We start from the raw sequence: 24,296 nt of genomic DNA, 5'->3' as shown, positions 1-24,296 counted from the left end.
CCCATCGTATTTCATATCAATGGGCTTGTCAAAGCCCTTTGGAAGTTTGGCTTTCAAGATTTTCTCCGTGAATGGGGTGGCTCCCATTATCACATGCTCACTTCATGTTCGCTTGGCATCCCGGTAGTGTCTTCGGTCGTCCTTGTCGCATTGGCATTCCGGATCTTTGGAGACGTTGTGGTTGCATCGTTTGTCGTGTCGTTGTTTCGGTGACCTGTCGTTCTTGGTCTCATAATGCAATCGGATCCTGAAGGTTTCTTGGCTTGCGTGTTCCGAACGGTATCGCTCCTTGGACGTGACTCGGCCTTCGAGGTTTTGTACTTTGAGGCAAAGCTTTTGAATTATCTAGATTGCTTTTTCTCCTAAGCCATCGGGTGCTCGGATTTTGTCAGGCTGACGATTGTCCTCCTTCTGTTACTGTCGAACAGGGGTTGGCTGGCAGTGCACGGCGCTAGTTATCCTCTCGTGGGTAGGGGGATGCTATCTTGAAGTTCGGGTGTTAGGCTTCGCGGGTTTGAGTCGTGGTGATGGCTTAAGGATTGCTCCTCGAGATTCTCCATCATGCCGCTAAGACTTGGCAATCCCCATAGACAGCGCCAATGTACTAGAAGTTTCTAGTATGGGTTGAGACGGATCAGGGACTTGCGAGTCGATGCGGTCATCGGATTGTCTGACTAGAGCGATGAGGGTGGGTACCTACAAAGACACTTCAACGCTCAAGTCAGAATAGATCTAAGAGGTATATGCGTGTGGAATGAGTAATGTACCTGAGTGGACCTCTGGCTCCCCTTTATATAATTGGTGGTAGTTATTTTATCTTATCTCTATTTACCTAGGATAAGGGAGGAATTTGAATTCAAATACTGGATTAAGATGCTGGAAGTTATTAATCCATTTTGGGCCGTGAGGATGGCCCAATCCTAGAACTGTCGGATTCGGTGACCGTTCCATGGGAGGACCCAAAGATCGGATTTGGAACATAATAAAAATTTAAAAATATTATATTATCTAAGAATTAATTAGATAATATATGGATTAATGTTAAACTTTTTTACTTATTTATAAAAATATTTGTAATTCGTATATAATTTAATATAATTATTTAAAAAAAACAAAGAAAAATATATAACAACAGAAGTCTTTCAAAGATGGCTATCTTCTTAAATATTAACTTATGTGTTTTTTCTAATATTTTTATATAATAAAAAATTTTCTTATATATTTTATAATAAAATATAATTAATTCTAAAAAATAAGTTTCTTTTTATATATTATGGGAATATTTTCCATAAACAATCATTTAGACTTTGAAAAATAAATCATATTTATTTGTTGATATTTTTAAATTGGTGATGCTGTATAGTGTAATTTTAAAGTTTCTCTTTAGTGTATTTGAAAATAGTTAAAAAAAAGTTAGAAAAAAATAATTGAAAACAAGAATACCAAAAATGTAGTATATTATAATATACTTTATTAATAATGATATATTAGAATATATGCATAGTAAACAAAAATTGTTATTATTATATTTTTAATGTAGAAACTAATTATATTTAACTGTTATTTTTTAATTTAATAGAGTAATAATATGTATTATATTTAATTATTATTATATAGAAATTTTTTATTTTTATTTTACAAAATTATAAAATTATTATCTATACAAAATTGACGTGGGACAATTATAAAAAATAATGTCATAAATTCATTTTATAATATATTGATATCAACTTTTATATAATAAATATAAAAATAGATAGTTAGATGGAATTCATGACCACTCCGTTTAAACAATTGGTATGATAAAAGGACTTGGGTGGGATTAGTGAAACTGAAACTGAAACAGCTATTATTAGCTCAGGAAGATGACAAAAAATTGTATCGAAACTACTTGGGCCTAGATGAACTTGAGAGACTATCATATCGCAATATTATATAAGCCACTGCACTTTCTTTTGTTGGTACAACATAACATCACTGCTGCCTAAGGTTAATTCTAAGTTCTACTGTACAATCTCAATGTTGAAATCTGCTGTTATAATTGCCTAAACCTTGCTCTGGTACCTGAGATATGGTACCGTCGTCTTTCGTATTGGTATTATCCTGTGTATGTTACAAGGGATTATTTATGCTTCTTTCCACCCGCCAGAATACGCTGGATTTGAAGTCCTCGGCTGAACGCTTGATTGAATAGCAGCCGAGTTTGGAATTCTGAAACAAACGGGAACCAAGCTAGTATGGCCACTGGTCCAAAGATAAGCAATCCCATCACGTATTCATACCCTCTTGATAAAGCTTTGACGGACCCCCACATTCCAATTGCCTTCACCAATGGCCTACATGCTTGAGATATCTGCTCATATAAAGATAACAGCAACATAAATCACGAGAGAATCTTCTCTGATTGCATGAATTAATCAAGTCGGCTTAGATGGTTTTGGGATTTAATATAAACAGCAATAACTTTGAGGCAATCAAATATCTTTTCAGCATGAGCAGACAAAGCAAGAGGCAATGACCACTAAAAACAAATCACCTGTATAAGTGCCCATCCTGTTGGTAAAAAAGCTAGGAGGCTCCTAAGAATGTCTTGAACTGTGAGACTAAGTAGAGTAAACATCAAGACTAGAGCGACAATGCTTCCAATGAACAAAAGCAGTTTGAGGAGACGAAATATCAGCTGAAAATCAGCACTGAACTTCTTCCTACCCATAGACACAATCTGCAATTTCAGATGCCGGTATGCCACTGGTTAATTACTAAGATAATTATCAAGCTGTTTATTAATAATGAAATTATTAATTATTTTAAGCTCAATGGTAAAAAATGCTCTACTAACTCAAAACGAACTTTCATATATCAATAAATACCAACCTTCAAAATGATCATAACAGCTACTATGACTAGCCATGACAGACCATAAACCTGGGGAGAAATGAACGTTAGAAAGATCTCTTTTATATGTAAACTTGTGTTTGTGTTTAGTATTTCTTTTCCATTTTCTGCTTTGTTCACCGGGGAGGGAATTATTTATTTATTTATATTGGGTAAACAGGGAGGGTGTTTTCGATAACAGACTAACTTCACCTATAACCAAGGAGTTTCATCGTCCAACATGTGTTAAAGGCTTAAAGCAATTAAGCCCTGAGGTCCAGATGCTAAGAGTTTGACATGAAAATTTAAAATAAAATTGAATCGGAAAGCATAATTACCATGATGCTTTTGTCACCTCTAGCTATATTTAGATGATACACAATTCCATACTGATAGACAAAGAAACGCAGGGCAAGAATCACCTCCGAAGTCCTCCCCAATAACCCAGTGAATTGCAAATGCTCTTGTTCCTCATTCCACCATGATTCCCAGCTCTTGGTAGCAGGAACACCAATACCACCTCCACTATTCATCCATTTTGTCCAGTCATCCCAGTCCTCAACTATCTTCTGCCACTCAAATCCTGATGGATTGAAAAGGAAAGGACTAAACAACCAAGAACAAACCAAAAACCACATTGACCCTGAGAGAAGAAGATATGCAGTTGAATCAGGAGCTGCTGATCCATAAAGCTTATAACACATAAGCAAGACAGCAAGCTCTAACCCTTTTACAAAGTGGCTCCTCGAGTACATTCTGTAATTCTCTGCGAACTTCTCATGACGAACTACAAAACCACGCCCAGTTGCTCTGTACTTTGCCCCTCCATGCAACAGAGTGCGCCCAAAGTAGTGCATCTTCGATCCTAGTGAGAAAGTGAAAAAAACGGGTGCTAGCTGCAGCTGCATTATTATGAGGTCACCTATAGCAGTTCTGAACCCTCTTTCTAGTCCTATTTCCATAACCATGGGCAGAGTCATTAGAAGGCCTATCTGAACAAGACTTTGTGAAGCCATTGCTTCCTTTAGTGGATCGTCGCCCCTTCTCTTTGCCAGTTTAACTATTGCATTTTCAAATCCACTCAATGACAGATAGAGTTTTCCATATAGGAAAGCATAAACTGTAAGGGACACTGCCTGTGATTACCAGAAGAAAACGTTAGTGCTAGATCCAGGGTTAGCTAATTAAGCAAAAAGGGTAAGATTTAGGGTGTGTAAAACTGAAAATTATATAGGCAAGTGAGCAGAAGTATATTTTCCATAATCTATTTAAATTAGTTGGACTTATTTTATATGAAAGATGTTTGATAATTTTCTGATTAATCCTAAACCAAAGCATTAAGCATTACCATAGAGCTGACATAAAATCCAACAGTTGTAAAATAGAATGATAGCATTCGGAAAAAATCAAATCGATGCCCCAGCCGGTATATATCCCTGCTTAGTGTCTGCTCTCCATTACCACAGGCCACTTTTGCTTCAAAAAGAGAAATTTGATTGAGGCCAACATCTCTACCCTTTCCAACTTGGATATATTCATGATGAGTAACGTTTCCACGTCTTAGTGTTGAGTTGAATCCTACATAGACAAAGCCATACGATACAAGGCCAATAAAGAAATATCAAATACATACCAGCTAAAAGATAAAATAGAATAAGAAGAAGAAAGAAACAAAGATAAGTCATTGCTAAAAAGATGTTTCAAAAGCATTACCAGCAAATATATCCTCACTTAAATTGATGCCACGAGAAGCCTTGCTGAATCCTCCACGGGTGAAATGGAAAATTCTATCAAAAACATCAGGATGACCATAGTGGAACCGAACCCTACAATCGAAAAACAAAATCATAAGCTGGATGATGTGTATTCTGTATTACATGTATTCCCCTTTTTCCACCCCCAAATTACTTCTTTGCTTGCAACAATGTAGAAAATATTGATGATTATTGTCTCCGAACGTTCAAAAAGCACAGGAGATGTCATTTAAACAAGAAAATCAAACAAGACATAGGGAGGAAGCACAAAGTTCATCAGTAAGATAAAATAGCATTAACTATACTTTGAATAAGTTAACTGAATAAATTAATTTTAAATGCTTTAAATTTAGAGTTGATTTCAGTTAAAATGTTGTCTAAATTTGTGAAGCAGTAATAGTCATGTGCTTGTGAGGAGGTGCTTAGTTATCACACAGGAAAAACAAGCACTTTAAACAGTTAAGTTAATAACTGCTACTACATCAATCAAGCATTCTCCTACTATAATGGAGTACGTGACATGGATTACACATCACCAATTTGTCCTGTCATAAACATAATGTAATCACTAAGAGAAGAGAGGGGGGGGGGGGGGGGGGTGATAAAGACTTACTTCAGGGGTCTTGCAAGAACTCTCTGACCAATAGTGACAAAGCTAGTTTCTTGATTTGACATAAACCAGGCCAAGGAGGAGACACTGTAACAGGTCATGAAATTAAGTAATATGGATCTGAAGATGGCAATGTGTTAGCTCAAAGTAAAACATTCATCACCTGCCAGTAAAAATATGTTCACGTACACCTAAAATGCTAGGTGGGTGCACTCCATGATCCTCATGAAATTCTTCCAGAAGGTTACGCATCTTCAGAGCTTCTTCTAAGTAGTTATCCTAGAGTAAATTTTCAAATGCCCTGGTTTAAAATGCCCCAAATAACCGTAAACGAGTTTCAAAATGTATAATGTTTTACCTGGTTCATGTCAATAGTCTGAAGAGCTTCCCCCCTGGTAAAAATAACTGCATGATTTTGGTTTTCAGGCTTTCCTTCTCCTAACTTTGCCGGACCAGGAAGTTTAATTCGAAATATTTCCTTCGGAAAAGATACAAAAATAATTAATTCTAAAGTAACCACCAGTAATTAACAAAACTTCTTTTTATATCAAGATGCTCTTACTTGGTCAAGATTGTCTACAGATTTGATCAGTACAGAATAATAAACTTTCTGTACTTTATCACCCTCTCTCTCTCTTTCTTCAACTTCGTCAATATATGCAACACGAAGCGAGGGATTGCTACAAATGAAGAAGCAAGCACACACTAGATTATCAAGCGAAGTGGATTTGGGAAATTAAAGCTAAATATACACCATCATACTGCATATAGGAAACACAACTTAATTTATTGATAGGAGAACATACTTAACCATCAAATTCAGGATATCTGTCGCACGACGGTCTCCACTGCGCTTCTGATTCCCATAGTTTTGACAGGTAGCAACGTATGTGAATTTCATGTCAGCCATGGCCTCTAAATTGCCATATAGGGATTTATGACTCTTTTTATCTTGCTCAGATGGAACTGTAATAGCTTTATAGCCATCGAGTATTTCTACCCACGTGACAGAGAAAAAATCATGAAATCATCTTGGGGAGATAACTACTACTTTTTCTTTCTAGCGGATTACACATAAGTGAGGAAATTTTGAAAAAAAAAAAAACTTAATATCACCTTGTTCGTTAGCCATATCAAGAAATGCCTGGAGCTTTATAGCCCGCCGGTAGTACATCATTCCCCTTACTATATTAAGTGAAAAATATTAGTCGATGAAATCCAGCATGAGAGGCGGGGAAGGGGAGTCATCATCATGTACCTGTCCTACAAAGAGTTTGTCCCCTCAACGACGCCCAGTGACGTAACTGCAATACATTCTCATCTTTCTCCCATACCTCACTATCTTTCTTACATTCTAGTCGCTCCATGAAGTTATTCCACTCATCTGGCAAAATTACTAAATGATCAAAATGGAGAATAGTGGGGTTTGTTTTTAAAGTGAGAACTGAACCCTCACTTATATCAAAATACAGTATCAGTTTGTACCCAAAAAAGGAAAATGGAATGAATACAGTCAAAGCTATATTGTGAATTATCACTAACCAGGGAAGATCTTTTGCAGGTAATATATGATTGACACGCCATCTTCATTCTCAATCTCAAGGTCATTCTTAGAAAATACAGTCTCTTCACTATAGTATGGCGTTAGGACACTGAAGAGAAGAAAAAGAGCTCCATAAGCACAACACAGCCTTAGAGTGCATTCCATTTGAATTTTATGCATCAATAGCTCCTTGACAAATAAAAATATCATATAACTTAACAAAGATTTTATGCTTGATATTTGAGATATCTGACAATCCTTCAACATTTGAAGTCATCACAGATAAAGTAAACATCATGTAACACGGATAAACATGGCTTAGCTGCGAGGATGTTGACATTTAATTTGCGTAGTTTTGTGTGCACAATAAGAGCATCATTTTCCCTAAGAACAAGATGGACATATATCTTTGTGGCCAAATATTAAGGAAACTGCACCAGACCTGAATGAGAGCATTTCACGGACACGTGGAGCACGTGGCATCTCCATGAACAATGAATTGGAAAAGAATGCAATCCTTCTCCGTACTTCATCGTTTGTTGGAACCTCATTGGCAGATTCCCTCACAGTCAATAATAGATAAAGACGTCTTATCTGAAACAACCGTATCATCATTGCTTAATCAAGAAAAAGAAAAAAGAAATCGATGGTGATTTCATTATTAAGTACCTGTTCCTCCCATTGTGCTGTAACCACAGGAGGGTACAATATAGCAGGTTTTACCTCAGTACCAGCAAAAACTTGTCGTCCAGTATCCTTACTACTTTGATTAAGTTCTGCCAACTCACTTATGAGCAACACAATTAAAAGATATTGTTAATTTTAATCCAAGAGTCATAAGTATTGTTATCATATTAATTAATAACTAACATATTTGAAATTCAATTCAGTTAAGTGAAACAAACCTGTTTTCGTTGACCATCATATCAGTAACCACTTCTAAGATGTCTTGCAGCAACACTACCACTGTACCTCGCTTGGATGGATCCGCATCTTTCTGTGATAAGAAAGCATGGCACAAGTTTCCAAATACTAACTCAGGACACCATTCAAGAAAACAAGCTACAGAATTATATTATATTAGCAAATTGGTAGGAACTCCATGCGTAGAGATTTACATTTTTACTATCTCTTAAATAAAAAACTTAATACTTAGTTTGAGAAAAATTAGTTCACAATAACTGAGATGCGAGAAAAAAAATTGAAAATTAACCTTTAGATTGACTCCAATAACTAATCTGAGTATATGTCTCTCTCAATAAGTTAAAAAATGTGACCAAATACAGTTATTGTTGCCTAAAGGCGAATATAAGAAAGAATAGATATTAGAGATGCATATTCTCTAAATGACTCACCAAGATTTCCACAAGCTCCACAAACTTTTTAAAAAGGGAAGGTAAAAAGCTCAATCGGAAATTGGCAGTAAGTGTATTCTTTGATATGTTGTTCTTAACTTCTTTAGTGATGATGGAAATTATCCTGTTCCAGCACAATAAATTCATAAGTGCTGATAATGATTCAATTTTAATGAAATTTCATAAGGCATCTTCAATCACATGTGCTACTTAAAGAAAAAAAAATAGCTTATATGAAGTATAGAATGATCCTTTGTATCAGCACAAAAAAAAAAAAAAGAAAAAAGAATCCTTAATGATACCTCTTTTCATTTTCCCCGACAACCAAATCATGAAGAACATGTTTAAGAGATTGATAACATTCGATCACAGCACACTTCATATATTGATCTGCACTTATGCGCTTCCAAAGATCAGAGTCCTTTCCTCGAAATTGAGTGGCCATATCCAGAGCTACAGGAATCTGTAAAGGCTACAGTCAATCACATGAGCTGGTCAAACATAAAAATATTAAAATCCAGTTATACAGACCTTGCTTGCAAGCAAAAACGGTGGCCACTGAATTATTTTCAGACGAGAATCTGAAGAGTAAGGAACCAGCAAAAGGTCCATTTCCCTGGATTATGCAAGCACTTAGTAATAAGTGATGAGCATAGCAAATAAGGATCAAGGAGAAAGTAATAGAAGCCAGGTAAGAGCAACTAAAGACATTTGCTTTGAGTTCTTGCCTATCACTAATGAGATCTTCCTCACGAAAACTGCAAATAATTTCATTCCATAATTGGGCGAATTTGGCAGCTTCACTTCTTCTGCTAGCAGAAATCTATACAAGCATGGAAATTGAAGTGAAGAGAATAAAGAGATTTATTTTTAATGTACTAAGCAATGAAAATGTAGTAGACCTCATCAAATTTCTTTGAGAAAGAGAATTTCTTTCCTTGCTTCTTTTGGGAAGGAACCAAGTATGTGTTGAATGCGCCAGGCAATGACTGGAACCGTGATCTCAGCATGCTCATAGTGTGTATCTGTAAAACCAAATGGATAACAACAGTAACCGACTATCACAGCATTACTGTGAGCTGATTATTCCATAAAAAGTTTTCCCATCTCAAGTTCACCCTTAAATGAAGAGGAAAGTCCAAGTTTATCAACAAGTTGAAGACTTTGGAATTCATAAAACTGTTGTAAATGATTATCCAGTATCGTATGTCACCAAATTGCTCCTTTAAATTTCTCAAATTGATTACTGTATGTTTGATTGTTAGTATGTGAGTGTGTGTTGCAAAAATGTAGAAAGCCGAAAAGATTATTTATCACAAATCCTGTTCAGAAATAGCAAGCTAAAGAAAGGATAAAATTGATAGTGGCCTCTCCTAGAATTTGGTCCATAACTGAAAATTAAGGTCCAAGTTTCTTTACTAGTTCAGAAGTTCATAAAAACATAAGAAGATGATGATCCAGTACTATGTATCCAAAAGGATCCTAATCATTTTTCATCTTGATTAAATAAGTTCAATTTTTAGTTAGATGCGCAAGTCTGCATTAGTTTATCGCAAATACTCCTCAGACATTGCAAGTAATATGATAAAATTGATTATTACCTCTCCTAGACGATCAAAGGCTCCAATAATACCACCGTACAAAGTTGAGAAGACTGCGTACCAAATTTGTGCATCCATGAAATAAACCTGTATTGAAAATTCAAATAACGACATAAAATTTGTGATAACTCATCTGAACAAGTGAAAAGATTAATATATGAACATAAACATGGACATATAGCATTTGCACCATGAGTACAGGAGCCCAGAGTGCAATAACTGCGCTATAGTTATTTCGAGCTGCATAGACCAGAAAATATTAGATCAATAAAATGAATAGCATGCTACAATACAAGGTAATCGTGAAGGGACAAAAAAAGAAGAAAAGGAGCAGGAAGGGGAGGAAAATACCATCGGGGTAAAACTCGTGCCAACCATAGTCAACATGTTTAATGGCCATTATTAACTTTGTTGGCTCAATCAGAGGTATTATCTGAAGATAGATAAAGCAGTTAAAATCTTAACAAGGCCCAATAACTTCACAAGCTCAGTTTATAAGTAACAAGTACTGCACATGTAGCGTTTTTACTTGGACAAAATAGCTGAACGCAAATTTGGAAGCCAATAGTATGACCCAGAAAATAGTGTACCTGGCATTAAAAAATGGAACATAAATGATGGGACAATTTTCAGACAATAACCAAGCGGACAATCCAATAATTACTTCAGTAAAATAGTTTGCATGAAACTTACTTTAGGAGAGCAAATTGGCTTTCGTGCATTCCTCTTCCAACATATATCCTTGGCTGCAGGGGGAGAAAAACAAATCATTCAGAAAAATAGAGAGAAAAGAGAGGGGGGGGGGGGGGGGGGGGGGGGCATTACTTTAACCAGTCTATTATGCCAAATATATGTTTTTTATATGACTAACGGTCACTGGCTCATATAGTATTTGTGTATTCAAAACATATGGGGGAAAATAGCGCTACAGATTCATGACAACTACTCCATTTAAAAGAGTCACTGACTCATAGCATTTGCGTGTTCAGGGAAAATTGACAGTATCATGCTACAAGTCAGTATGCATTAACAATGCAGGGTCTAAAAATAACACCCCTACTGGAACAGTCCTTGCCAATACTCACTTAAGAAACCGTTCCCCACATTGATTTCTAGGCTCAGGTTGAAATTTTTCATTACGTTCAAAATAACAAATAACTACATGAGAAGTTTCTTACAAACCGAAAATTTTTCAACATATATCATCTAACAATGAACAGAAATAGTTCAATACGTTAGAGAATAAGACAACATGAGTACCTGAGACCACCACAAGAAGAGTCTAACTATGTGCCAGTCTGAGTTTTCAATCCAACGCCTGAGCATTGGGAAAAGAAAGAGTATAGCTGCTAGTAGATTTGGAAGCATATACAATGCAACTGCAAAGATATACAACGGTGGATTGCCCTCTATTTGATCAAGAAAAGAAAGCAGCTGCTTGAGAGCTTGAGGGGCACCCTTGATGGCATGCACATAGAAGACCGAAAGAATGATAGCCCAACAAAGACTGACAATGACTTTAAGAATATTTCTTAGCACATCAGTGAATTTCCACCGATGATAGCCTGGAAAGTTCAGGAGCAGGTCCAGGATACCTAAATCAAAATAACGAATGAAGACAAGAAATAGTAAGTTTCTATGACAATACGGAAGAAGAAAAATAGGACAGTAAAAAAAATTAAGAAAAGGAAATGTAAAAATGAAAAATCTGGCTGCTTCAACCACATAATGATTAGTGAAAAGGTTTATCTCCTTTTTTTTCTAGGTGGGTTGGGGGGGTATTAAGAGCATGGGATAGTATAACAACTCATCAATCTAAAACAGATGTCAGGGTTCTTCAATTGGCTGACCAGATCATTTAAAAAAATTTAAAAAAAGTTGTTTTTAATGTTTCCAAACAGATATAAATAGGTTCACTTTGACAAGAGCAACTTAAGTAAATGTGCATACTTTGAAGTAAGCGAAGAATGGATGCTGTCATGAATATACTAGAGAGATTAAATAAGACATCCTTCTGAAAGATATCCATCAGTGAAATCTCGTCCCATGCAATAATGAACATCACCTGTAATAAGAATCCCAGAGCATTATGCAACCAAATTACCCACAACTGATTTAAATCGGAGTGTTCCGCGAAGCTAAAAGAATTAATTTTTATATATAAAAATTATTTAATTAAAAAATTGTAAAAATTAATATTAAATTTAAATAAAAGTATAAAAATATTACATATTCTAGTATTTGAAAAAATTCATCATCTAATGTATATATTTAGCAAATTTAAATACTATAGTACAAAAATGAACTATTAGATATAATGTAAATATTGAATATAATATTTCAATAATTAAAAATAACATCCATTTTTTTCATGTATTATGATATCATATATTTTTAACATTATTATTACAACTAAATAATATTAAAAAATATAAACCATTAAATAATTAAATAAATAATAGATTTTTATAAAATAAAAGTTATTCTCTAAATAAAATATGCAAATTTTAGAATTTAAAAATTAAAATGAACTCATATTCTTTATACTATAATTTTTTTTAAAATTAGATAATTTGATATGTAAAATTCTGAGATTAATATTAGATTAATTATATAGATATTATTTTTTATGATACTATAAATATAATTCTAAGATATATACTTTTTTATATTATTGTAATAAAAAATATTATTCGTATACTAAAATCAGTTACTAAAATTAACTACTAATATATTATATATAAATATATGTGTGATTTAATTTATTTTTAATATATATTTATATTTTAATATTTATTTTATACTAATAATTAATTTTAATGACTGATTTTGTTAAACACATAACATAGTCATATTATAATAAATGACATGATAAATTTTATATAAAAGTTAAAACTTAAAAGTTTATATGTCATTCATTCCTATAATATTAATTTGGATTCTTCATATAATATATAGGAAAATATTGGCTTAAGCGTTTCCTTCTATTGAAAAAGAAAATACCTGTAAACCCAGTATAAAAAAGGTCCAAAGTCTATCAAAACTGCGGAAGAGGTGCCAGAATGATCGCGTCTCAACAAAATTTGATTTCCCTGTTTTTCCAGATTTTCTTGGAACACCCTTTCTTCCCTAATATTACATTTTTATACGTTGAGAATTAAATTAGTATTTTACAATCGGATAAGTAAGTTTGTAGAAAGTGTATACTTATACCCAATCATTTGTCGATTTAAAAAATTCACCATCATCACGCATTGGCCATCCAAGAGAAAAGCAATCAGGTGACCTGCAACACAGTGCACAAAATAAATAAATAAAATAAATTCAATAACAACTGACGAAACGGACCAAAAAGTCAATTCAAAGATAAAATACAAAAAGGAAACAAACCAGAAATACTCATTTAGATCATCATAGTTGCACCATGCTGAGTGAGGAGCCGTTCCATTTCTGCTCCTCTTGGCTTCCTGTATTAATTAACTGCATTACTAAGGGCGTAGTGACCTAGAGAATATAAGTACTTGACTATTGCAATGTCTTTGATAAAACAAAAGCATACCGTGTCTATTACTCGGTAGAGGGGAGTTATAACCTTGCGGAGAAATGCCTCTTCATCACCACCATAAGAAGGTTTGATATTTTCACCCGTAACAATGCTGACATTTCCAGCCATTAGACCGTGTAGTTCATATGCCATCTGAAGTTATTAGAATTGGCCATTATTAGCAGAGCAAAACATTACTTAACAAGGATTACAGTAGAAAAACAATGATAGCACATTTACATGAGATTCAAGCACAAACAAAATGAACCATGCGCAGATTAATATGTATACTCACGTTGTGAAATATGTAGCATAGGCACTCAGGCATGAAGCGAACATTGGACGCCTCACCCCAGATGAGAAGGTACAAGCCCATATAAAGCAACTTCCTCTGTTGCACCTCTTGCTGACCTTGAGGAAGTCTATATAAGAGAACATGATAAAAGTGACCATTAAATTTTATGAGCTAATAAAAGAAGCACAAGTGTTCACTGATGGATATACTGTTATGCCTCACCGTAAACTATGTTTTCGTCCCAAGAATTTGCACCATTTTTTATAATTCTTAAAAAGCTTTTTCATCACTTCATCAACAGCACGATCATCGAGCTTCAATTCGTTCAAATAAAATAAAATAAAAATAAAAATAAAAATAAATTAATAGAAAGAAACAGCAGAATAAAAACTATAGGCCAAAGCCAAATGCAAGACAGGTACGTGCCATGTTTAGAGGCTCAGGTTTAGGGTGTAGCCTTATATGAGAATTAGCAAGAAGCAGAATCAAATGCTCTCTCTGATTCCTGACGTTGTCCCTCTGCACACAAATTTACCATATGCAATAAAAATTTAAGCAGATTATACAAAAAAAAAATGTAATGAATAATAAATCATTCTCCTCTAGCATTGCGTGTTGGTCAAAATACATGCCTGGAAACCAAACATGGCTTTAAGCCAATCAAGCAAGTCTAGGTCTCCTGTTCTCTGTCTTTGTTGCTCGAAAGAACTAGGCCAGTTCAAGCCTTGTGTGTTCCATAGCGCAGAAACAGCAGCTTTAATCTAATAAGGAAAGAAAGTCCAAGAACTCAGTGCAATCCAAATAAAACACAGATAATCAATAACGAAACTTCACTACCAACAGAAGCAATACCTCTTCAAGTTGCATAATGGGTAGAGAAGCACCAGCAGAATCCAGAGGAAGGATATTATAAGGTGTATAAATTTCCTTTTTTTCCTGGACATCTCTGGCAGCCGCGATAATCTGCAAAAGAAAATTTACGCTCCAGGATCTGAATATTGAAATGATAAAAAGAGGGACGAAACACCCATTTTAGAACAAAATAAAAACTGAGAGGATATGAACGTAGACCAACCTCAGGAGCTACTTCTTCGACTTTCTCAGTCTTATTAACAGCACAAAGCACTTCAAAAAGCACCCCGGCAGTCTGATAAGCTTTACTGAGCTGGGCTCTGCAAAACAATTTCGATTTCAGGGGCAATGGGAAAAGTAACCATTTACCATGGAAGGGGAGGTAAAAGCTAACGTCATATCAGACGCAACTTACAAAATCCGTCACAAGCAACAATTAAAGAAGCACAATTCATACTTCATTATAAGAACTACGAAAACTCGTAACCTGTCTGCCTGATCAGCTTGATCAAGAGTTCTGACATAGTGTTCATAGTATTGCTGATAGTAAGCCTGGATTTCTCTTGCATCTGTCTTCTTGACTCGAGAGGGAAGACTAGTTGCATTATCCTAGAGTTGAAGAAATTATGTAAGTTACAGTAATAATAAAATGGCAGCTCTTCTCTGCGGAAAAAGAAATGCTACTCGTTACAAATATTTTCCTTTCCCGTTTTCAGTTCATGGGAATAGATCAGAGCTGGTTGCTTCAGTTCCTCAAGAAGACCTCCCCTATTCCGAAAGAATTTTCCCAAGAAACCCGATGGAGTTCCTGAATCCCATCGCTATCACGGAACAACCTCTTCGAAGAGGTAAGATCGTTTTTCATAAATTATATAATGAATGCTTTTTGAAAAATAGATTAAAAATACAGAATACCTATTAATATCTACAAATAAAATATTGAGCGGTGATATGCTTAGTTAGACTACATATAAATAGCCTTTGAAAAATAATAATAATAAAACTTATTAATCACTAATAAAATAAACTTTTTCTAATTAGAGATGAATAAAACTTTTTTTATATACAATAATATTAAAGAGCTAGTAACTTAAAACTATTTTATTATATTTAATGTTATTCAATTATTCTAATATAAATTAAAAATATAAAACAAGATAATTTTAGAGAGACCGATTTCATTCCCATTAATGAGTAAAATCTCCAACAAATTATGAATCATTTATTAGCCATAATCTTACTACAGCGTTCACTACAACAAAAACACAATAAAGTTATTGATACCAAAGAATATTGATTAAAAATATTATTTATACATTAAAATTAATATCATATATTTATATATAAATATATATTTTATATTAATAATTAATTTTAATATTTGATTTTACTGTATACCTAGATGTTTAATCATATGCATGGACTTCTTGCATGAAGGGAGATTAGAGTATTCATGTGCTGTGTTTGTTTCACGCACGGTATACTCATACAGTCATACTCAAGCCTCAGCAGTCCTCATTCTCGCTTGAAATGCATAATGCAGAGTCAGTTGATAAAATCGAAGCAAATGAAACTACAGGCTTACCCTCTCTAATCGCTGCCGCAGCAGCGTCTTGAACTGCCTAACGCCACGGCCGGTGGAGGTCTGATCCAGCCTGTGCGCTTTCTCAAAGGCATAGAACCTACCTGCCAATCGTCATTACGCGCTCAGCAACATTAATTTGCACATCATATTTCAAAATTCAATATCACGAAATCACTACTATTATTATTATTATTATTATGATCGATCCGTTACGTACATAGATAGGCAACCCTGGGACGCTCGGCTTCGATCTCGTTGGCGACACGTAGAATGGGAGAAATGGAGGCGAGTGAGGACGGCACCACTTCGTTGTCGAAAACCTCCATGTTGAAGGTGGTGGAGGCACTCCTTGAACCCCGCCTCACCAACGTGGGCGGCGGCATTACTCGGTCTAGTTGCGACATTCTTCTATATGCACGTGCCTCGCTCTGTTTATACCGTGTAGATCTATCTCTCTATTCCGTATCCTCTTCTTCCTGCAGTTCTCACTCAACCACTCAGTTACTTAATTCACTTCTCCCACGCAAAATCCAAGTTAAATTATCGATCTCTAGCTAGATACGATCTAGGAAAATTCAACTCCGATCTCATGTGTAAAATCAAATTTAACACAAATTATTATTCTTCAATAATAGGAATGAGACTCATATATCAATCAATATGCATTATATTGCAAGAAATGGTTACTACCGTCCAAGAACGTGAGAATGTTTGAATATGTTTATAAAATCTTGGATTGATTATTGTAGAAATTCACGCGTTATTGTTCGTACCTGTGATCAAAGGTAAGGGATCGGAGAATCACATTGTGGTTTTGGATGATGGTAGAGTCTCTGTATGCGCATTATATATTTTGAAGCGAGATCCAAGACGCAAGAACAGAAATCCGAAAGAAAGAGACAAGAGGAAAAATAATCTGCAAGAGGCAGAAATATAGAGGTGAGTGTAGAGAGAAGTGCGGTGAGATAGATGTGAGAGTGAGAACACCGTTTCGGAGGTGAAGGGTAAGAAAGAGAGAGAGTGTGAGAGAGTGAGTGAGCGCGCGTTGACAAGAGTTTGAACCCTTCGAAGTCTGAGGGAAGAAGGACTTCAATTTCAATGGAAGTCCGTTTTCGTCTTTGTCACCCCTTTTTGTAACTAATTCACATTTTATTCACCAACCCATCCCACGCCACGTTCGGTTATTCAGTTTTCGCGTCACAAGTCACTCTTTGCTCGAATATTTATAAATAAATAATAAATTCAGTCGTCATAATATTATTATTTATTATGAAAAAATTATAAATTATTATTTATTATTTATTTATATATAAATTATAAACCTTCAGTCGTTATGCAGTATGCCCCGCTATCGTCGTGGACTCGCCGTGTGACTTTAACTTTTTTGTAGTAAAAGTCTAAAATTTTAGTATTTTTATTAAAATTATATTAGTATTTAATTTGTAAAAAATTAGTAATTTTGTATTATGGGATAAAATTTTACAAGAGAATAGATTTTTTTAATTTTTTTAATAATTAAAGAAGTAAAGTATGATTTTTTATTATTAATTTTATAAGTGATACTAAAGATAAATATGAGAGAAAGAATAATGAAGAATTAAAGATCACACTTTATATTTTTAATTTTTTTAATAATTAAAAAAATTATTTTTCAAATAAAAATACTAATAATAACTAATTAATGACTATAAATCATAACATTTATTAACCCCTACTACTTTTTTTTTTAGTATATATTTCATCTCACCAATCATCAACAAAGAGAAATTCTAGTTAGTAAACCTTTTTTTATGTTAAAAGTGTTATCTTTTAGCATGACTTTATTTTTAATAAATTAACCGTGTAAAAGAGTTTATCAGATGTATGTGTTTTAATTATTTTTAAATAATAAATTTAAAAATTTATTATTTCTGTTAATATGATAATATATAATTATTTATTTATGCATATTTTTAAACTAATAATACATAAAAAAATCGACTTCATGTTTAAAATGTTAGATATTTTCAATTATATCCTAAATTTGTGTTCACATTATTCATTTTTATTCTTATTATATTTTTTCTTCCACCATTATCGCTCACCACCCGCCCTTACATTCATTAAAAATTTAAAATGCAATAATAAATTAAGAGTTTTGCTAGATAAATAATTATTTTTATAAATAATGTGAATAATAAGTTTTAGAATTGACCTAAAAAAATATTTCACTTTTAAATTATCTCGTAAATTTTAATATTAGGATAATCATCTGCATACTTAGTAAATTGAATATTTAGTCATTATTAACTGTATATGAGTAAATCGAATAAAAAAAATAACCATTCAATTAAAAATAATAAATATAATCATCTATATACTTATTAAATTGAACATAAAATATATCTATTGATCTCATTGTCTACTTATACTTTTTTATAAATAAACGATCCGTTGCATAGTTGTAAAAACTGGACCGGACCGGCCGATTCGACCAGAAAACCGATGAACCGGACCTTATATCGGTCTGGCCCAGTAATTGAACCGAACAAGGAATTGACCCGGTCAAAATCGGTGCAAACCGGTGAAGTGGTTTGACCGAACCATTTGGGAGAAAATATTTCCAAAATGCTTGAGGTAGGGTTCGAACCCCTGTCCTCAAGGAAACCAAAAAGCTCTACAACTACCAAACCACTATGTTAAGTTTTAAGATTTATGCAAATTATAATACATATAAATATTTTTCATCAAATAGTTTACTTTTATTTAATTTATTTTAATTTTAATTATAAACTCACTCATTCTTAAATTAATTATATTTTTGTTTAACAATAATTATAAACTCATTTATTTTTTTATAATTATATAATATCTATTAATATTATTTTTTAATAAATACTTGTAGTATATAATAGTATAAAAGATATAAAATAATTAATAAATTATTAAAATTTAAAAATAATAGTTATTTTAATATAAAAACAAAATAAAAATATTGATGATAGAGTAAAAATAATAAAATATTTATTGTTCATGTTCAATATTGTTTTAAAAAAACTTGATATTTTAAAATGTTAATAAAAATATGTATTTTAAATTTTAATTTTAAACTTTTGATTATTTTTTATTTTTTATTTACATAGGACCGAGTCAACCGGTTCAACCAGTAACCCAATAGTTGAACCAGTGATCCAGTGACCCAGTGACCTGACCAGTTCGATCATCAGTTCGGTTCTGACAATTATGATCCGTTGATTTCAGATAAAAATAAAAGGTGTTGATTTTTGTAACTTTGGATTCCGAGCCACCCAAATCTACTGTGGGCTTATGGGCTTGTTTGAGTTGAAACGGACGACTACTGTGTAGCTTGAGATGTCCAAGATCTCCCCACACAAAATAAAAAAGAAAAGAACTTACGATGACCAAAACCAAATGTTCAGATTGACTCTTAAAAATAATATTAGGTGTATATAAAAAATTAATTATTAAATTAGTAATTTACGTAAAATATATATTAAAAATAATTTAAATAATAATATATTTATATATAAATATATAATAACAAATTTTACTATTGATTTTTAACGTGCACATAATATTTTTTATAAAACAAAATTTCTTTTTCTTCACAGCAACTTTTAGCATGCGATAACTGATTACTTACTATTATCCAATTTTTAATCCAATGATTACGCTTTGGACTTTCATTCAATTATTAATCAAGATTCAAGGGTGTGAGAATCGAACGTGTGAAATATGTTTCACACATTACAGAAGAAAGTAGTAGTAGTTTTAAAAGGTGCAGAATCTTAGCTTTAATAATGGGTCCGGAGGTTCTTCAATTCACGTCTTCCCTAATCACTCAACTCAAGATCAATATTATAACACCCGTCATCATTGCTTCGCCAGCTTTCTGCCTCTTTTTTTTCCATTTTTTGCATTTTGCCGCTGCCCCTTCTTTCATCTTTATTGATTTTATTTTCTTGATTTGTCTCGTTCATTGGATTTTTCTATCAATTATTAACGTAAGTTCAGCAAATTGCCCCACATCACATTTATATAAATTTAGCTGTCATTTCGGGTTGCCATAAGTAATTAATTTGTATTGTATTACTATTAAATAAAGAAAGATTATTTTGTTCTTTCAATGATTAATTGATTATCAATTCATCATTCATCGTCATGTGATTTTTATATATTAAAAATAAAATAATGTTTGTGTACATTTCTCTTTGCATATTTTTTATTTTTATATTAAAAGGAATTGATAAAAAATAAATAAGGTATTAATGGTTATCAGTGACTAAGAAAAAGGAGATTAAATTTTAATTTCTTTTTTGCTTAGTAACACTTGCTGCTTTTTAAAACTCTTAGAGGAGATATTTTTGTTTTTTGTCTCGTCACTAGTCAAAAGATATTTTCTTTTTGTCTCGTAATCAATGAAGAGATATTTTTCAATTTTATCTCCTGAACAACAGAATCAGAAATGGAGTAGAAGAGAAAGAGATAATCATACCAAGAAGTATCATGTTTCAGCTGCTAAGTGCAATGCAGCTTACATCCAGTCTCCATCACAACAATGATGAAATTTTCACTATAATCATGCAGATTACAAACACCAATTCTCCCTAGGAACTACCCTTCCTATCCGGGACAAGTCCATAATCTAATCTCAATCCTGAACTTGACTTGGTAACCTACCAAGCTTTCAACTGCTAAGTGCTAACCCAACTTGTAAGGGGATTCCTACAGAATCATGAAACACAACACAGATGTACAAAGGACCTCTAGGACATCTATGGCTTTTTCTTTTAATTTTGTATATTCTGCCTTTTTTTCGCTCTATGACTTTTTCATACAAATCTTATTGTTTGCCTTTTTTCATGAGACTCAAGACAGACAAAACTAAACAGAAAAATACAAAATGAAGAACATTGAAGGAGAAGAACTTCTGTTAGCTTGGGTAGCTATGAGAACTCTGTGCTTTTCACTCTTTTCTCCTTGCTTCAAGTCCTGGCTGTTCTCCCTTATTTATAGAAGGGAAGCCTCCAAGGTTGAAACTGTTGAATCGAGCTAATCTTCTTCTTCTTCAAACCAAAATCGGTCTGGCCAGAGAGAGAGGAGAGGAAACTAAACGCTAAAATCAACATGCAATTACCTCTGTGTCATCATTTCTCACCAAACTTAATCAATCCAGGCCTTCCATTTTGATTTGCTTCCCAAAAAGGATTCCTGACCCTTGATGAGTCCTTGATGCTTGACAGCTCCTCCTGCTCTTATCTTCTGCCTCTTCCTCTACGTAACTACAGTAGCTACCTCCTGTGGTGGTTGATCAAAAGTAGAGACGAGTCATGCTTCCAAGGGATCTTCTTCCTCTGACCGAGATGAATTTCTTCCATTTTTGGGTATGGAGAGTTTGAGACTTCCTCACCACTTCTTACCATAAGTGGCAAAGATCTCAGACACACCTTATTGTGGATTTTCTTTCTGCTAAGTGCATCATCACCTTAGCCCTTTTCTTTCTTCTAGTTTCACTGCTACAGTAGCTCATCACTGATAACTTGTATCTTCTTTTTCTCTGTGACATGACCGAAAGTGATGAAAGAAGAGAGAGAAGAGAGAGAATACTTTCAAAGAAAAATAAAAAAGGAAATTAAAATCAATTACACTTAATTAAAACCCACTTTCCTCTTTCATAGTAACGCGTGAAGCAATAATAGCAATCAAATCAATTTCAAATTTTCTCTCTCATGTTTGAATTCTATCTGGACCAAACTTCATTGGTCTTGCACCAAAGAAACAATTGGGTTTGTTTAAAGATTTTTCTGGCCCAATTCACATAATAATAATTTTAGCCATATATATCTTTAAGTTTTTGCATAAGGCTGATTTTTTTCAACATGTTGGGCTGGATATCAAATTCAATTCACATAATAATAATTAACAAATATAAGTTGAAGATCAAATTAATAATTGTGTAATTAATCATTTTAATAATGTTTGATCATCATTAAATTAATTTAGAATTTTTCAAACTCATCATCTTGGCTTGGTTCTTATCTTTTTTTTAAGAAAAAAATACCGAGTCGGATTCTTCTCTTACCCGTATCGAATAGAACATGCGGAGCCAAATCTTCTTCATGAAAAACCTGCTTTATTTAGACTGAGAAAATCGTACGAATTTTTTAAAATTATGTGCTATTACTTAAATCCGTAGTCAATCCTATTTTCGATAAGAGCAGTTGACAGTCAAATCCTATAAATATAAAAGAAAATATTTTTATACCATTAAAATTAAAAAATATACGAATAAAAGATTATATATTATTATAATAAAACTCTATCGATCGAGACTTGAGAGCTAAATGAATTTATTGTTGTAGAAGCATACTTGTGACATGTGACATGCCTTTTAGTTTGGGATCAAGTGGTAGTGGGTGTGAGCGTTGTAAAACAAAATATCATGTTAATAAATTATTGTATTAGTTGTGTGAGGATAACCAGATAAGATGATAGAAAACCTCAAAAAGTCAAGGTCACCTATACTTTTAACAGAGAAGGAAAAAGTAATCCACTAATTATGCCACCAATAGCAACGTAAAAAGGCGGAATATACAAAGAGATCATGTAAAATCAAATTAATTTTCCAGCCACCACTTCATTCATCCCTTTCGCCTCTTCCCGGTCACCATTCCCCCCTGTTTTATGAGTATCTAGTATCTCTTTAAAAAGAAAAATAGCATAAGATCTCCTTTCAACGTGTTGTAAATGAGTATCTACTATCTAGACTCTAGAGCCATTGTCTTGATATAGAAAAATTCATATATGCTTTATCGCATTAAGATTGTAATCCTATCTTTTACGGCACCAAAAGAAATAAAATTATTCATATACTAGCACATGTAAAAATACACTTGTGGCGGCACACAGAAGAGATAATGGTATAGCTAGTGTGTTAGAATAATAATGACAGCAAAGAATGAAAACAGTAAAATTTATTGGGATAATGTAAAGAGTTATATATAATTATGAACAATTCCATGGTAAAAAAAATTTGTATGGAAAAAATTTAAAAAAATGTATAATTTATTTTAAGAAATTAATAAGAATAAAATGATATATTTTCTTAAATAAAGATCTAATTATTTATGAGAAAAAAATTGTATTTCTTTATTTTTTTTTCTTCATCTTATCATACATAATTATCAAACTGAATTGGACCGGTCAATTTAACTAAAAAATCAATAAATCGATAATTTAATCGGTTCGGTTTATGAATTAGACTGCATTAGTAATAAAATTGGTCAAACTTGATCAACAGAAGTCAAATCTGTTGAAAAACTAAACAGTTCGCATTGAACTGATGCAGTGTGGAGGCATGATCCGCATGCGTTCACGGTGGGCCGGACACTAGGGGGCGCACGTAGTCCGACTCAGTCTGAAGACCCGATTCGGCTCCGAACACTTTAGGAGATAATTTGGTGGGATTTTATAGGGTTTAGGGCTGGGTAAGGATCTCAAAAATAGACTCGGTCATTATTTTGGGTCGGGTTCGAGCCATAGTTCGGGTTACCCGAAATCGACCCGGTGACCCAGTCATTATACATAATTAGTATTTTGTGTTATTAGTGATGGATCATAACTATTCTTATGTAGAATTTAAATATTGTAAACTATAATATTTTGTGTTATTAGTCATTATAAGACTATAAATTTATGTTTTATGTTTAAAATGTATAAGACTTTAGACTTATGGCCCGAAAATGAGTCTGGGTCTTATCAAATCTGACTTCAGTTGACTCATGTGCACCCTTACTGGACACTATCGCAAAGCCTTATGTCGAACCTGGAGCTTTGGTAAAAAGAGAAAACATGTCACCACTGAGTCACCATAGCAGGGCCTTATGAAAACAATTCGTAACCTTTGGTAATTAAAGCTTTAGAGGTTCGAACCTGGACCTTTAGTAAAAAGAAAAAGGATATCACCACTGAGTCACCAAAATATTTAACATAAGTATGCTAATAATATTATACATGGTATAAATTTTGGAAATTTTCTCTCGTTTGACAAACACATTATATATAAACAATGAAATTTATATATAATTTATTTAAATATAAATAATATAAAGTATTATTTTTATTCTTTAATAAAAATAGTGTATTTAATGAATCACAAAAAATTTAAATAAATTATTAAAATATTTTTTTGTATTATTAGTTAGATCTAAAAATTTATATTTGAATAATATTATTTTTTAATAAATATTTATAGGATAGAATCGTATAATAAGTATAGATTAA

General features: G+C 33.1%; 1 protein-coding gene across 1 annotated transcript; it reads right to left on the bottom strand.

Annotated features, from left to right (window-relative positions):
• Nucleotides 1-1,901: 1,901 nt before the first annotated feature.
• On the bottom strand, nucleotides 1,902-16,417 carry LOC130966835 (callose synthase 5-like). The gene is made up of 42 exons (XM_057891658.1): nucleotides 16,231-16,417; nucleotides 16,014-16,114; nucleotides 14,916-15,037; nucleotides 14,652-14,748; nucleotides 14,429-14,539; nucleotides 14,209-14,337; nucleotides 14,003-14,095; nucleotides 13,799-13,890; nucleotides 13,577-13,703; nucleotides 13,297-13,434; nucleotides 13,128-13,204; nucleotides 12,951-13,023; nucleotides 12,741-12,866; nucleotides 11,688-11,802; nucleotides 10,998-11,332; nucleotides 10,431-10,483; nucleotides 10,267-10,327; nucleotides 10,089-10,170; nucleotides 9,928-9,977; nucleotides 9,738-9,824; nucleotides 9,039-9,161; nucleotides 8,865-8,959; nucleotides 8,668-8,752; nucleotides 8,439-8,599; nucleotides 8,137-8,260; nucleotides 7,687-7,778; nucleotides 7,451-7,568; nucleotides 7,224-7,375; nucleotides 6,781-6,890; nucleotides 6,497-6,622; nucleotides 6,355-6,423; nucleotides 6,045-6,234; nucleotides 5,801-5,918; nucleotides 5,597-5,716; nucleotides 5,402-5,517; nucleotides 5,242-5,325; nucleotides 4,588-4,700; nucleotides 4,223-4,452; nucleotides 3,213-4,010; nucleotides 2,875-2,925; nucleotides 2,537-2,722; nucleotides 1,902-2,353 (listed from the first exon to the last, which is right to left on the bottom strand). The coding sequence occupies exons 1-42, from the start codon at nucleotides 16,415-16,417 to the stop codon at nucleotides 2,123-2,125; spliced, it is 5,748 nt and encodes a 1,915-aa protein (XP_057747641.1). The 3' UTR covers nucleotides 1,902-2,122.
• Nucleotides 16,418-24,296: the final 7,879 nt, after the last annotated feature.

Source organism: Arachis stenosperma, chromosome 3, assembly GCF_014773155.1.
Source record: "Arachis stenosperma cultivar V10309 chromosome 3, arast.V10309.gnm1.PFL2, whole genome shotgun sequence".
Classification (NCBI taxonomy): Eukaryota; Viridiplantae; Streptophyta; class Magnoliopsida; order Fabales; family Fabaceae; genus Arachis; species Arachis stenosperma.
The sequence above is the reverse complement of the archived record's forward strand: the minus strand, read 5'-3'. Positions and strand labels throughout refer to the sequence as shown.